Consider the following 15,621-nt stretch of genomic DNA (forward strand, 5'->3'; position numbering starts at 1 on the left):
AATATTTAATAAAAATCAAAAATCATATTAGAACTATTCCTACATCATTTAAACGGCTTTTATGAATGAGCATAATGAATAATTCAGCGGTGAATTATTCTACTGAACTGGTTTATATAATCAGCTGCTGCTTGGAAACTGACTTTGCAGAAAGAAATGGCCAAACACAAAAGGCAGTTTTTTAAAAGGTCCGTCTTCGTTTCGAGCATATTATGTAACCACATGCTGTAGCTCTCCAACAGAAAGATGAAAAGCACAATGGTTTGCTGAGAGTTAGTGACAGAGGCTCACTGAGCAACACACTGTATCATTATCATCTTCCACATCACTTCTTCAGCCGTGGCTCACAAAACAGATTTCCACATGCCTGTGTTCCTCCCCATCTCGCACAGACAGAGAAAGAAAGTAGCATGTCATTGCAGCTGGAGAACAAGACCTCTCACTCTTCACATCTAATAGGAGAGGAAAAAGACTAAAAGATGAAAAAAGTGGAGCTCAACACTCACCAAGTTGTCCAGCATCCTCATGAGTGACTCAAACTCCAGCTCTCCTAGCCTCCACTTGTGCTGAGATCCCATGTTGACCCCGGCTTCTGCCACCCCTTGTGTCCGGGACTTAAACTTTTCCAGGTCCAGGACAATCAGGTTCTCCACTCCTCCAGCACACGAGAACGCATTCACCTGCAGAAACAAGTGGAGGGATTTTACAGAAATGTACTGGTTTTAGGGAAATTTACTGCCATAAAAACTAACAAAGAAAAAAAAAAAACTACTAAAACGAACTTATTATGAAAAATTATGAAAAAAAACACCATACTCATCAAAACAAAAAAGATAATTTAAACCATCATACTAAACAGAAAACGGATTACGGATTATTGATTATTTAAACCATTAGTACAGGACACACACACAAAATAATAATAGGGACTTACTGACTATTTAAAAGAGTCAACACTGAACACAGAAACAAAACAAAAAAGTTGGCCAACAATAAAAAATAAGCATCATAATAATATACTTACGATGAAATTAAAGTTAAGTTTTTTTAAGTCTTTAAGAAATTAAGTTTTGGGATTTCAATTGGACATTCTTTTTATTAGTAAAACTCAATTTGTACCAATAAAACAATGCTCTGCAAAAGTTGAAATGAGCAAACAGGAACATTTAAAACAATGGAAAAAAAAAGGTGGGAAAGGTTTTTCTGCTCTTTGCCCTTTAATAAATGACAGTCTAGTACAATAAGATACCTTGTATACTCAACAAGAGAAAAGGAAGTTTTACCTGTATTTCACAGGCAAACTGAGTGTTGTAAATATAATGAAAGGCCTCTTCAATGGTCTCCCCGAGAGCTACGATCCCATGATTCCTTAAAACCAACACCTGCAACACATACCAACACGAAACATCACATACTGGAAAATCATATAACGTTCTAGAATAAAGTACCATTTCCATTCAGTGAGTTGAAGAGAATAAAATCATTACTTCCTGATTAACTTGCGCTAAATTTGCCACACATTTGCCACAGTAGGAGAAAGCACTGTATACCAATTTCTGTATACAATACATTATGAACTTCAGAATGTTTCTTGTTCATGCTTATTTTCAGAGTCTGCAGTTTGAGAATGCACTTTGACAAGGGTTTGCTCAAGCATTTTAAAATGATAAAACTAACATCTCAAATGCTGTGCAATGAGGTCAGCCTGATGGTTGGCCCAGTCCTATGCTGTCCCATCGCAAAGTCCCAGGTCTCTTCTGATGCACATTAACAAATTTAATGTGTTTCTATCATAGTTAATGCATATATTATTTACCAGATAAGAAATTTACCCAAGTAAGGGCGTTCCCATTTGTAGTTTAATTAAACTGGTCCAGATCAAAAAAGGAAAACTACAGAAATCATTGCATTCTAATGTGACGTCAGGGACTACAGAATTTCAAATATATATATATAAAAAAAAAAATTGCTGTTCTTTTAAACTTCTTATTTATCAAGGAACCTTTAAAAAACGTTAAATGCTTTTCACAAAGAATATGAAGTCTTTTCTGATAATAACCAGAAATGTTTTTTCAGCAGCAAATCATATTTAAAAGATTTCTGAAGGGTCATGTAATTTTTTTATTGTAAAAATATTCTGAAATAGTAATACTAGGGCTGGATCAAATATTTGAACATTTTTTGTGTGTATTTATAAACACAAAAATACATATCATACACATATAAATGTAAACATGTATTCATATTTAGTTTTCATTTTGACAGCCCTAGTGTGAGCACATCTTTAACTGAGTGAATATGTTTTTTTATGTTCATCTTGGCGTTTCCATCTAATGGTTTAAGAGATATCCCAAAATATGTATAAAAAAAGTTGGATGGATACATAGCTAAAGACAAGCACAGGAGGTACTTTACCTTTGTTGATGGTCCAAGGGCTTTCTGCAGCTCTATACGGTCTTCTTGCTCGTCCAGACTACCCTGGTAGTTGTAATAGGCAATGTCACCCAGGATCAGAGCCTCCTGGGAGATGGGCAGAAGGCCACACTTCATAGATGACACCTGACAAGACAGAAGAGATCATAAAAGTCATGGGGATTTACAGGTGTAATGTAAATTTCAGCTGCATATTATTCTGGAACTGTTGATGGAGCATTTGTAAGCACAAGCAGGCATGAATGGACATATACTTACGGCAGCAGTGGCTGGTGTACGTATGTGAATGACGCAGCGCACATCGGGCCTCACAGAGTAGATGGCAGCATGAGGGCTAAAGCCAGCCGGGTCGACCTGTAGGTTGGTGGAGCCCTGATCGATCACGTCCCCGAGAATATTCACCTTTACCTGGAGAACCAAAGAGAAGCAATGTAGTTTATCACTGAAGATGATTGTACAAATGTAAGCTGAAAACACTTCCTAACCCCCCCAAGCATACGATCACTCTTTATTCCTACATCATACACTATCTCTCATTTCCTGTTAATCCTGAAAATGTGCACCTAATCAGGAAGGAACTGTCATCTGAGATACACTGAAAACTGGTGGATGATTCGGTTAATGTGTTAAATAGGCCTCCAGTTCCTGGTATCATGAACAGATGATAACGAATGGGGAAAATACTCCAGGAAGTTTACAGCCTGATTAAGCCTGATTTACACTGCCGTTCAAAATTTTTTTGCCAGTAAGAGTTTGCTGGAGAAAATATTTATTTCTCAAATACAAAACAGATCAAGTGATGGCAAAAACTAGAGAATTTCAGTTTAAAAACTTAGAAATTAAAAAACTAAAACATCAAATCATATTTAAAAAATTTCTGAAGGGTCATGTGACAAAAAACAGTAGTAATGATGCTGATAAATTAAGCTTTGCATCACAGGAATACATATATATTATTATAATATATTCAGATAGAAAAGAGTTTTTTTTTTCATTGTAAAATATTTTGATAGTTTTTACTAGTGCTGTCAAACAATTAATTGTGAATAATTGCATTCATAATTTTTGATTACATAACGTGTGTACATATGAACATCCATGTTTATATTTATATATATGTATTTAACAAAACCTATGTTTATATATTAAATGTATCTATATATAATATGCATGGATCAAATAGTTTCATTTTTGTGTATTTATATATACATAAATATTCATAGCATACACAATGTAAACAAAAACATTTGTTTTTGGATACAATTAATCATTTGACAGCATTAGTTTCTATTGTATTTTTGATCAAATAAATGTAGACTTCATGAGCATGTTTTTTAAGCAAAAAAACAACAAAATCCTTCTAGTATTTGCATTAATAAATCAATCATTCGTTGTGTGTCAGTGAAAGATGCTTGTGCACGTCTGACTCCTCTAGAGCTCTGATTGAATATCAGATTGCAGGCCACCCAACATGCCTTTCACATTGATGCCACACCCCATATCACTACCAGCTCAAAATAAACACACTGTCCCGCTGCCGCTAATGAGCTTAGAATGACATCCAACTTCATACAGATCATATTTATACACGGCCACAAACATCATGTGACCATTTTGACACAAAAACACTCCCCATCTTTACTAGCACATCCCCACAGGAAGTTGGGTTTAGCTTTGTAAGGACATGTATCTGCTGTATTATGCCACCACATTAATGTTAATGGACTGAAACATGACCTAGCTATTCTCTCGCAAGATCTTGAGAAATCTCATTTGGAGAGAGTTGTAATTAAAAAATGGTTTTAGTGTAAGATGCAATTAAAGGAAAAAAAGGGTAAATATCAGAGGAAAACTAAACTTGTGCTTTAACCGGTGTATCCTTCTTATAAAACAGTACTATATTCAAAAACATGAATACAGACATCTTTATGAATAAAGCATACTGCTAGATTTCTAACAAGTGAAATAAACGCATTGAACCGGAAGCATAAAAACAACTACAAGTTGTATTTCCTGTTACATGAACATTTGGAAGTGTTTATAGCAGTTGCTTCACAGACATGAAATCTCATGCTACATTATGTAAGAGTTAGAGTGATGCTTGCTTTAGCAGAACGCTACTAATCAACACTGCTTATACCGGCGGTTAGAAATTGAACACTTTTTAGGATGCGGCCACATTTACAGTAAAAACTAGATGTTTCAATAGAAATCCATGGAATTAAGAACTTCCCTGAGCATTTTCCGCAACAGGTTTAGGTTAGATTCCCTATGCTGTCCAACGGAAAGACACTTTTTTTTATCCTCCCCCCAAATAATGTCTGTGTGAGACGTGCTTCATACAATGAAACGTTACTGACATTTAATGGATATTTTTAGCCTGGAAAACTTTGTTAATCTGAAAATACTTTTAAGTAGTATTAAACTTTTCGGTGGGCAACCTATCTTTCACAATGTGGGCTTTGAATATTAAACATACCCTAAATTGTGTTTTTTTGATTGCACATTGAAGGAAAGGCTCAAGTGATTTCAAGAGACCAGATGTTATGTACCAAATGACATACTACACAATGATACCATGGGTGCATCCCATTTTGCTTATTAATGTATTATTCTATGCAGTTTTGCAGTATAGTCAAGTAGCTACAGCGCAAAATAAACATGAATAAACATAAGAAGGTATCTTGCTCTAACTGTGAAAACACATCAATACACACATTGTTCAAGCTGTATTCTCCAGTCTGGTTTGTCGGAAAATATTACAGATAAGGCATTATGACCAAACTCCCTATAAAGGGTCAATTACGCAGTGGAGGGGGAGGGGCTATCAGACTCTGATTATTATTTAGAAAATAACCATAAAAACTGTTATTTACAATTTGCAGTCTGTTCCTGATTACAGGTTATATTATGAAAACTTTAGTGCTATTTTGCTATATTTTTGCTATATACTACGCAGCACTACTTATATATAATGTATAAGTGCAAAGTGCATAACTTGGGACAAAGTTTATAAATTATATACTTAAACCGTCTAGGAGTTATGATTTACAAGGGTTTTTTGTGTCATCCAAAATCATTCTGAAGGAAATCATTCAGTTCATTAAGTGCATCATCCAGGTATTTGAGGTGCATTTTTCTTTTCTGAATTATTAAAAATATCTAATTATCACACTATTTATACCACAAATCAATCAATCACCTTTATTTATATAGCGCTTTTAACAATACGAATCGAGTCAAACAGTATGAAATAGAAGAATACAGTGATAGTAAATGTATTAGGACAAAATTAAACACTTTTTGTTTAAAATGCAGACTCTGTCTCTGTAATCAAATTGTGGTGTCCGAGTGGCTTTGAAGAGTGCATAAACTTGGCTCTTTTTACTATCCACAACACCCCGGCATCAAGGCAGTGAGTTTTGCACAGACATTTCTTTTCAAGAAGTGCTCAATTCTAGGGTTAATGTCTGCAGTAAAGAGGGTTTAGTAAGATAATGAGTGTGGAAGAGAGAGTGTGATCACATAGAGGGTTAATAAAACTGACCTAGAATGCTGGCCTCATTCCAGCGGGCAACATCCCCAAAGCCACGCCCACAGATGAGAACAGGAGCTCTGAATGACTGTGTCAGCAACACTGAGGTCTCACTCGATCGCTCTCATACACACACACACATACAAAAAAATCCTGTATGTTCTGACTACGCAAGAGAGTTCATTCTTTATCTAACTCTAAAACACATGGTCCAAACTAAAAGAAACTGGACAAACCTGTTCTAGCTTTGATCTATGCTTAAAAGGTCAAAATGTACATTTTAAATGACCGAAAAATCTAATCTGCCCTAATCCTGAAATGGCACAATGACAGTGTATTTTTCATGTCTGTAAAAAATGTGTTTGTGTAAGTAGTCGTAACTCAAGCCCAAACACAATTCAGCATAGCGCTGCATTAAAAACAGCATTAGCCAGCACAAGAGTGCAAGTCAGGCACGGAGAGTGCCACTGCTTGCCTCAGGCGCTTTCAATTCTGTTCACCGAGTCATAAATCCTGCAGGCAGGAGGACAAATGTGCTTCACAAATTTACTCCAGTGTTAAAAATCACCTGATTGGCCGGAATTTGTCAAAACAGCATCCAACACGAGCAGTGTGTCAAAACTCATTAATACACCAGCAGGAGAGAAAAACATTCAAAAGTGAAACCTCAAGAACTGGTTTGGTTCTATTCATCACCAACTAGTTTATGGTTTGTAGACATGAGCCAGAAGTGAACTCTGTGAAGTGAAGTTAGCAGGCGTGTAAATGCAGTCACAAATGCTTGTTTAAACCTGATATGTGCACTTTAGTTACATGGTGGTATTAAGAAAAAACCTAGGTACTTACCACATTATCTTCGAAAGCGTATTGTAATGAAAGTGGTAAACGTATTAAAAGCTTTTTTAGGTGGAGACAAACACCTTTAGTCCTTTTGCGTAAATTAATTGGTCCACATGGTGGCCACAATATCTAAGGGTTTTTTTAAGTTGTAAAAAGAAGAGATAGGAGTAATTTGAGTTCACAAATGTTCACTTAGTAAACTTGATTATAAATGAGTGCTAATGATTTCAATCATTTGTAAATAGAGTGTTCGTGCACACTCTTTCACAGTTAGCATAATCCCCGTCTATGAATTACAGCTACCCAAATTGCATGTCCAGGAACACAGTGCAATATTCTAGTCTACTTTCTCAGACTTGTCTCCAGTATACTGCATAAATGCAAAAGAGGCTAACAATAAATATTCAATGTCCACCAAAGTGTATATGGCCAGCTGAAAAATGTCAGGAGCTCTTGTCTTTTTATCCTCATTACAAATGATCAGAAAAGAGGAAACCAACAACAGGAGGAAGTATTAAACTATTACTACATTACTATACTATATAAAAGTAAAACACAGTAGCATATTTTTATAAGTTTATCAGTAATAATAATAATAAATAAATAAAAAATAAAATACTAGATATTGATGCAGTGTGCTCACACGGAAAACACAGATAATTGCACCGCCACTCCCACCTTTTTCATGCAGTGAATTCAGCGTAACTCTGACTGGATCCAAAGTGCTATTTCCGCCTTGTTTACCCCGACACCCCGTTGATCAAAGGGTAAAAATGACCACTTGTTTGTGCTCTGTGAACACTCGCAGCTCGCAGGGAGAGACCATTGCGCTGCAAAGATGTACCGGAGGACATGCAATCATTGGACGGTAAATCATCATTTGCAAAAGGCAAATATTGCCCTTCAGAGTCAGAATGGGCTAATAACATTTGCAAAACATCCTCATTGTTCATCTTTTTGTTAGTCATTTAAACTGCTTCCGCATCAGTGACACAAGAGCTTACTTGCTTTGCTGTTTAGAATTGAAGTACTACATTTCTGCCATCTGGAGGTAGTGAATACAAATGAGATATTATAAATGTTAGGAAAAGCAGTTTGTTTTATTAAGCATGAGGTCTTGTCGCAATTTTGCAACTTTGGTGCTTAGAGGGTTAACCATTCATAATCTGTGGAGAGATATAGCACTGACACTGCTAATATTTTCTACTGAACCCTAGTGTATTAAATACCTGTATTCAAACGTGCTATAAAATAGCGTACAATACATAAAATGTATAAAATAGCTACATGTTTGGCTAAACGTTCACGTCAAAACTGCAGTAAATTTTAGGCTTTTTTGCTGGGGTTTTCCAGGACCAGGATTAAGAACCACTGCAGTAAGATTAGAAAATAATAAGCATGAACAACTATGGGCACAAAAAAGCCTCTGACAGACATGAACACACAGGCTAGTACAAATCCAAAACCCACTCTGACATTTCAAAGAAATAAAGGGCTGATTAAGCACACGCATTGGCAGCAAGTACAGAGCTCAGTCAAAGTTTGCAAAGCATTGGACATTCCCAAAAATCCGAAACAAAGGAAAACGCATTATTAAGCTTCAGGCAATATTATAGTCCCATTAATATTTTAAACAGGCTGCTAGAACACTTAAAAAATGCCAAAGCAGCACAAAATATAACCTGAAGCTATCAAAACGGAAGCATTAAGTAATTAATCATCACTCAATTATGAAACTGACAAATTAATATAGACAGTAAGAAGTGTACAAACCCGAATCTATTTTAAGTCTTGCTGGAATGTGAGTTCAACTAAAGCCACCACTCAAAATGACTGCAGCAGCCCTGTGTCATGATGCTCAAGCCGTTCCCAGAACCGCTATCAGGCTCTGCCATGATAATTCAAGACAGATAGTTTGTTTACCAGATTGGATGCAGAGGCCTCAGCGAAGGACAGTCCTCTGGGAATGATGAGGATATGATCCTGCTCCTTACTGACACGAACCTATAGTAAAAAAGTATGAAAAAGTTTATGAAAAAGTATTTAACTTTTTTTATAGAAAAAAAACAACAACAAAAAAACAGCTAATCAGCCGTTTTTCCTCTTCTGAGCAAGTTAGCTCAGGGTTTCTACATCTATTCCAACAGGCATCCGGATACTCAAAATGTAGTATTTCTTTATTTAGCACACCTGGTTAAGCTAATCAGCATGAGTGCAGATGCTGGAAATTACAGAATTATGCAGACGAAAAAAAAGCATCTTTGTCCATTAACAACCATTCAATAGACATTTTTAATAAAATTTGATGATGAATGGGAAAGCAGATATCTTTCTCCACGCATTAAACTGGGAGTGTCTGATTAATTTAACCATAATGTTTATTGCCTGCAGGAATGGATTGCAAAATCTTGGATTACACAGTGCAAATAATTCACTTTCATTTCCTTGTTTTACAATACTGACACCAAAAAAGAAATATAATATTTAATCCATGGCAGTGATATTAATGATAGAAAGCTGTGCCTTACTGTAACATAACAGCTTGCGAAGTGGGCCCAACTGAACAGGTCTACTAGTCTATAGAGGCTGGCAAGTTTGCAGCGGATCTGTTTCTCTCCCTTTACCATAGTACTGGACTCCACGCTGAACATGTCGTTTATTGGGGTCACCATGCCCAAACCTGGGAAACAGAGCAACAAAGGACAATTCAAGATAAGGTTTGAACCATTTTATGAGATGGACTTCACTTGAAGATTTATTATACCACTTATGCGCACTATATACTGATATTTCTATACTGCTATCATGGGAAAATGTAAACAAAGTTTAAATCAAATCTAAATCGATACTAATCAAACTCAGGCTAAATAAATCAAGTGCTGTCTTGATTAACTGATAACACCTTGAGAGTGTCCATGAAACACTAATATGCCTGAATCTAATAAAGGGTTTTAGTTAGACTTCATGTAGTTTATACAGCTAAAAACACTGCTATAATCAATTTACCATGGCTTATTTAAAACCTTCAGGGATTTTGGTAAAATAACAGTTAGGAAATCTAATAATAGGTAAGAAACTAAAAATCACAAAAACTTAATTCAGCCATACAAAATATCTAGAATAAAAAAGTCAGCAATTCACATTTATATAATACTCAGACTTTTGGAATGTTTTTTTTATAAAAATCTAGTTAAAAAAAAACTAACAAAAAACATTTTAGAACTAGTTCTAGAGCTCCAGATAATTACACATTCTAGAACTCGCTTGGCTACATACTCCAAAGCTCATTTCAGACCTCCAGTTATTACAAGTATCAGGAAATCATTCTCAAACTCCAGTATCTTTTTCAATCCAGAACTCCACTTGACTAAACATTTTAGAATTTGTTGTTAAACTCTAGTATAACATATTAGAACTTAACTTCATCAACTTAATCTATACACATCCATTCTTGAACTTCATATAATGCCTAAATGTTTCCAGAACTTCACTTTAATAAACATTTCCAAAATTATTCTACAGCTCTAACTGACTAAAGATTCTAGAACTCAACCTTGAACTCCAGTTGACTCAATAACCCAGCACTTTTTTTAGATCGTCATTGCTAAACCCTCCTGATTTTAGATCTAGACGGCAAAACATTCCAGAAACCATTTCAGACCTGAAGTTACATTGTGTAATACATTGCACAAACTCATCCTTGAATTGAAACATTACAAAATGTAGTTTGTACTCCACTGGCTAACCATTCAGGAAATATTCATCTTTGAACTCCAGATGGCTCAACATTTTAAAACTGTTTCCAGAACTAAACATTTTACTAAAATATCATTCTAGAGCTCCAGCTGACTAAACATTCTAGATCTTAATCTTGAAATCCAGGTAACAAATGATCCAGCATGCAAATCTCCACTGACTAAATAAACCAGAATTCAACTTTGAACTCCAGATGGCTAAACATTCAAGTTTCAGAAACCCATCCTTAAATGTCTGCTAATTAAGCATTACAAAATTTATCTAGCACTCCATTGGCTAAACATTCAGGAAACATTCATCCTCAAACTTCAGATGGCTCAACATTTCATAACTCTTTCTAGATCTCCACCGGCTAATTATTTATAATTTATCTCCAGATTGCTAAATATTCCAAATGTGCTTCAAGAACTCCAATTTACTCAACACAGCAGAACTCATTCTAGAGTTACAGTTGATATTTTGTAACCCATCTTTAAGAATTCAGTATACAGGGCATGATTGAGAATTCCTGCTTTCAAAATCTTCACTGAACAGACCTCATACACACACACACACACACACACACACACACACACACACACACACACACACAAATAAATGGTGTTGACAAATTGAAGAGGGCATTGCCATTTTTATTATCATTTATACCAAAATAATATTTTATAAATTTATTTAGAAATCATTTATAAATCTGATACATACATGTCCTAGATTATGCTCTACATCTGTGCATAGTCTACAGAAACCAATGATCTTTGGACTATGACTCAATGTACAATAAGCACTGAAAGGGGTTCACTGAAGTTCTGCTGATTAGTTCCGCATAGCAGAGTGCAGAAAGAGAACAACATGCACAGAGGGGCTGGATGGGGTGATAAGGGAGGAATAAGTAAGATCAAAGAATGCAAAGGCTTTCCTGAGTCGACTAGTCGTATTTCCTCCCTCAATGTCTGTTTATGGGAATATCTGTCATTTAGCGACCTATATAACTCTGAACAGGTGGAGGAGGCTAGTCTGGGACATCTGAGGACTGGAGGGATGTTGCAATCTGTTTCTACAGATCTACAAGACGGTGATACTCACTGAGGGGGGAGGTGGAGAAGCCGGCGACAGAGCTGGCCATGAAGAAGTCTGCGATCTGCTGCAGAGCAAGCAGTCCTGTGGGGTTGTTCCCCTTGTTCATCTGTTCCTGGATCAGTCCCTCTAGCTCATCCCTAAACGCCTGAAAGAAAAAGAAAACCGAAGATTAGAGATGACTCACGGTAATGAGAGATGGATACAGAGCTGCAATCCTCTTGCATGTTTAAACCTTTACTCAAGTTTTTTCCACTTGTATCTTGACAACTAGTTTATAGGCCTACTCCACTTACTCTGAAGAGCTAGAGGACATGCTCCACTGAAAAACAAGGTAGTAAAGGATAAAAGTGCCATCTTAAAATCAATTTTGGACATACCCAAAGAATTTAAGTCAACTGGAACAGTTCATTTTCAATGTTTAGGGAATGAAACCATCTGTAACTGGTTAAGTAAGCACAGTCTGACACAGTGTCATTCAGCGCACCTGCTCGAAGTCTCAGGCACGGGATGATCAAAGAGTTCCAATGAAAGAATGAATCACAGGATGAACAAAGACTGACAGAGCGCTCAAATTGACACAATACCTGAGTTACAATGAGGTCTCTTTCTTATTGTACAGGGGACTTACAGGCTTGTCTTATTAACAGGTGTAAGTGGATGTGGATCTGGATGTTAACTGAAGCATGTACAACTTCAAAATACACTGCATTTGAGAATGGTGAGATACAAGCATGCAAAGAGTATGCAAAGACATACGCATATCAGAAAAAGGAAGGTAAACTAGCCAAGCAATAGTAAAAGTCTGGACTGATTGGTTTTATGCAAAGTGCAGGTACTGGGATTTTGGCCAATATGTGTGTCCCGTAAAGCACTTTAATTTCCCACCACAAGAGCATCCTAGAATGCACCACAGATGTAGAGAGACTAAAAAGAAACCAATTTCTTTTTATGATTTCCATAGTTACAGTCACCAAGCAACCACAGGGAATTGGGCATGGTGATGTGGCCATCCGTGCCAAGTTCTCTGTGACGTTGTTTGTATCTTTGTGTGTGTGAAGGTCAGTGATATTCGCTGGGGCTTGATTTCCTAATCCAGGGAGAAAAACTATACAGGATTGAAATTAGATTGGCCTTAAGTTTGTTTGGATTCGAATGAGACCCTCATTCATCAAACATACACTGAAAAAAAGAGAACAGAAAAAAGCCATAAAATCATGATGTTAATGCACACATAATACCCCAAATAGTTATGGTAAGGGGTTGTGAATCTAAATTGTAAAAGTGAAGCATATTAACAGCTGTTCTATGACATTTTGCCCAAATTTCAGTGCAGCCTTTAAGGGTCAGTGGTTCAACTATTATTTTATGAACCTACGACAGTGATCCTCAAATCTGGACCTCTAGATCCAGTTTGGCTTTAACCCTAAATCAAACACACCTGAGCATGCTAATCAGTGTCTTTCCGATCATTAGAAAAATCACAGGTAGGTGAGTTTTATCAGGGTTGGAGCTAAACTCTGCAGTGCATTGGACCTCCAGGCTAAGGTTTGTGGCACCCTGACCTACGAGAATACTTTTTGAGCGCAAAGAAAACAAAAATAACAACTACATTCAACAATTATTCCCTTCTGTGTCAGATGCACAAGAAGTATTCTTGTAGCTTTATAAAATTTCAGATGCCACATGGACTATTTCAACAATGTCCTTACTATCTTTCTGGGCCTTGTCAGTGTCAGTTGCTTTGTCGTCTACATAGTCAGAAAACTCCATAGACGAAACACAAGGTTTGAAACAACAAGGTTCAGTAATTAATGACAGAATTTTCATTTTTGGGTGAACTATCCCTTTAATAGTGGGTAATAGTACAACTGATGCATGTCTTGGGCTATTAAATTGAAAATGAATTGAAACCGAAATTGAGAACATCGTACTGATAAAATGTTTCTATGCTGTTATGCAGTTTTTTAATCCTATTAACACTTTCCCCTTAAAAACATACTACCATCGGCACTATATGGACGCTTATGACTGTTGTGCTCATGTGTTCTGCTGTGTCTTGCACATGAGAGGCAGGTTAAAAGAAAATAACTTTTACACGCAGCTCTCATCAATGCCAGATCCAAAAGAGCGGACAAATTCATTTGTGAATGGCCAGTTAAGAGCCTACTTAAACAATCACTGAGATTGCATTTACAATCATTATTTAAAACATTTATTTACAGAAGATGCAAGTTCATTGTAATTGCGATTAATAATTATGATTTTGACACGTTACGCTAATGTTTATACCATTGACTGAATCAACTGCATTTGATATTGTTGCATGAAGCTAAAATAAAAACTAAAAACACTTGTCTAATTGAAAATCCTTTTTTGCTTTTCTATAGTATTAAGCATTGTATTGGTTTATTCATTAAATTAAAACAAAAATCATATAAAAATCTATAATTGGTATTATATTATACTAAAATTGAAACAAATGCACAAATCCTTAAGACAACCTGTAGAAAAACAAAAAAAACATTTTGCAGAATAACATAATATGTAATTGTGGCATCTGTAATTGTGATTACAAAATAGATTAATTGTGCAGCCCTGCTTTTGATAGAAAAAAAAATCTTAAATTGTTTATTTACAGTACAAATATTTATAATAAACTATGAAAAAAAAGAAAAGAAAAAATAATCGAGGTAAAAAGTGTTCAATTAATTAGGGTTTTGATTTTAGGTTGTATCGCCTACTAAATATGTAAATATTTTAGCATACTGCTGTAAAAAGGTGAACTGCATCAAGATGGAAGATTAACTGTGGGAAACATCAAACATGCCACAAAAAAAAAAACAAACCTGCAGCCAACATGCTCTTGTAGGAATACGTCATCCTGAAAACATGGGCTAACATGCCTACACTTGTCACTAGATCAAAGCAGTGTCAATCTAACTTCATAACAAAACAAAACAAAGTAACTACATTAATATCAAACCATAAAACCATATATGTCATAGGGAAAGATGGGAGTTTTCTGAGCTTTGTGACATTGTAATGTGAATTAGTGTCTGTATGGATCAGATGTGGTCAGAGGTTGCTTTAGTAAACCATCCTCCCACAGGCTGCACTTCAAACAAAGCAGAGTCAAAACTGGCCAAAGTATAAAGGTGAGATGGAGATATCCTGGGGCTCTAATTCCCTGTGTGAGTATTAAATTGTGCTTGAATGAGAAGTGGATGCTCGAGACACGGTATGAACGATCCTGCCAGCCTCTCAACATAAAATCGCCTCAAATGTAAATGTCACTACCGACCCAAACCACAGCGCTCTTGGAAAACAGCTATGACGCTAGGAATGGCATGCTTTAATGCTGAAGAGGGAAACAGAGGGGAGTGGGGGAACTTAAAATAACCCAAGGGAGGAAATTCAAAACAAATTCAATTGTGCCATTATAGTTTCATATCATTAGCACGTTGTTTCACCTTCTAAGTAAATATCAGCGCAAAACCGCTCTTTTCCGCTTGCAAGTCAATGTTGATGTTGAGATGTCTTAATTTGCTTTGGTTGTGACAGCACACATGAGGCCTAAGCATAGCAAACTCTGCCCTGCCTATAACAGTCTGACCTTAAACACAGTCTATCGACAGACGTGTATTTAAGCAGCAGTCTTCTGCGCATACACAGAAACCCTGCTGAGGGAAAGGGAGATGAAAGAGAGGCTTGTTGAATCAGCTCTGGTAGTGCAGACGTAAACACTCAGGCCTGTGTGTCGATACACCTGCTGCCTGGCTCGTATTCAAACAAAGTGAAGGAGGAGTGAGAAGAGTGTATAGTTTGTCTCAGAAACACATGCTCGGACAGCTGCCACTAATACAGCCCAGCGGCGCTGCTGTAATTAACTGTACTGTCACACTGCGTATGTCATGCTGTCACACTGCGTATGTCATGGGGATTGCAGTGACAGAATCTATATGTATATGTGTGTATATATA

The 15,621-nt window shown here is 36.4% G+C and overlaps 1 protein-coding gene across 1 annotated transcript; it reads right to left on the reverse strand.

Moving 5' to 3' along the window:
- Positions 1-437: 437 nt before the first annotated feature.
- On the reverse strand, positions 438-11,803 carry LOC122335818 (gamma-adducin-like). The gene is made up of 7 exons (XM_043233625.1): positions 11,648-11,803; positions 9,337-9,488; positions 8,732-8,812; positions 2,692-2,841; positions 2,416-2,559; positions 1,284-1,382; positions 438-680 (listed from the first exon to the last, which is right to left on the reverse strand). Exons 1-7 carry the CDS (start codon positions 11,745-11,747, stop codon positions 453-455), a joined length of 954 nt encoding a protein of 317 aa, XP_043089560.1. The 5' UTR covers positions 11,748-11,803; the 3' UTR covers positions 438-452.
- Positions 11,804-15,621: the final 3,818 nt, after the last annotated feature.

Source organism: Puntigrus tetrazona, unplaced genomic scaffold, assembly GCF_018831695.1.
Source record: "Puntigrus tetrazona isolate hp1 unplaced genomic scaffold, ASM1883169v1 S000000902, whole genome shotgun sequence".
NCBI classification, from domain to species: domain Eukaryota; kingdom Metazoa; phylum Chordata; class Actinopteri; order Cypriniformes; family Cyprinidae; genus Puntigrus; species Puntigrus tetrazona.

What these genes read in the sequence shown, in the direction of transcription:
- LOC122335818 (XM_043233625.1), bottom strand. Translation starts at nt 11,747, where the DNA reads ATGAACAAGGGGAACAACCCCACAGGACTGCTTGCTCTGCAGCAGATC. An exon ending in CCCTTGGACCATCAACAAAG is followed by an intron (nt 1,383 to 2,415) that starts GTAAAGTACCTC and finishes TATGTGTTGCAG; the next exon opens with GTGTTGGTTTTAAGGAATCA. An exon ending in AGTTTGCCTGTGAAATACAG is followed by an intron (nt 681 to 1,283) that starts GTAAAACTTCCT and finishes TTGTTTCTGCAG; the next exon opens with GTGAATGCGTTCTCGTGTGC.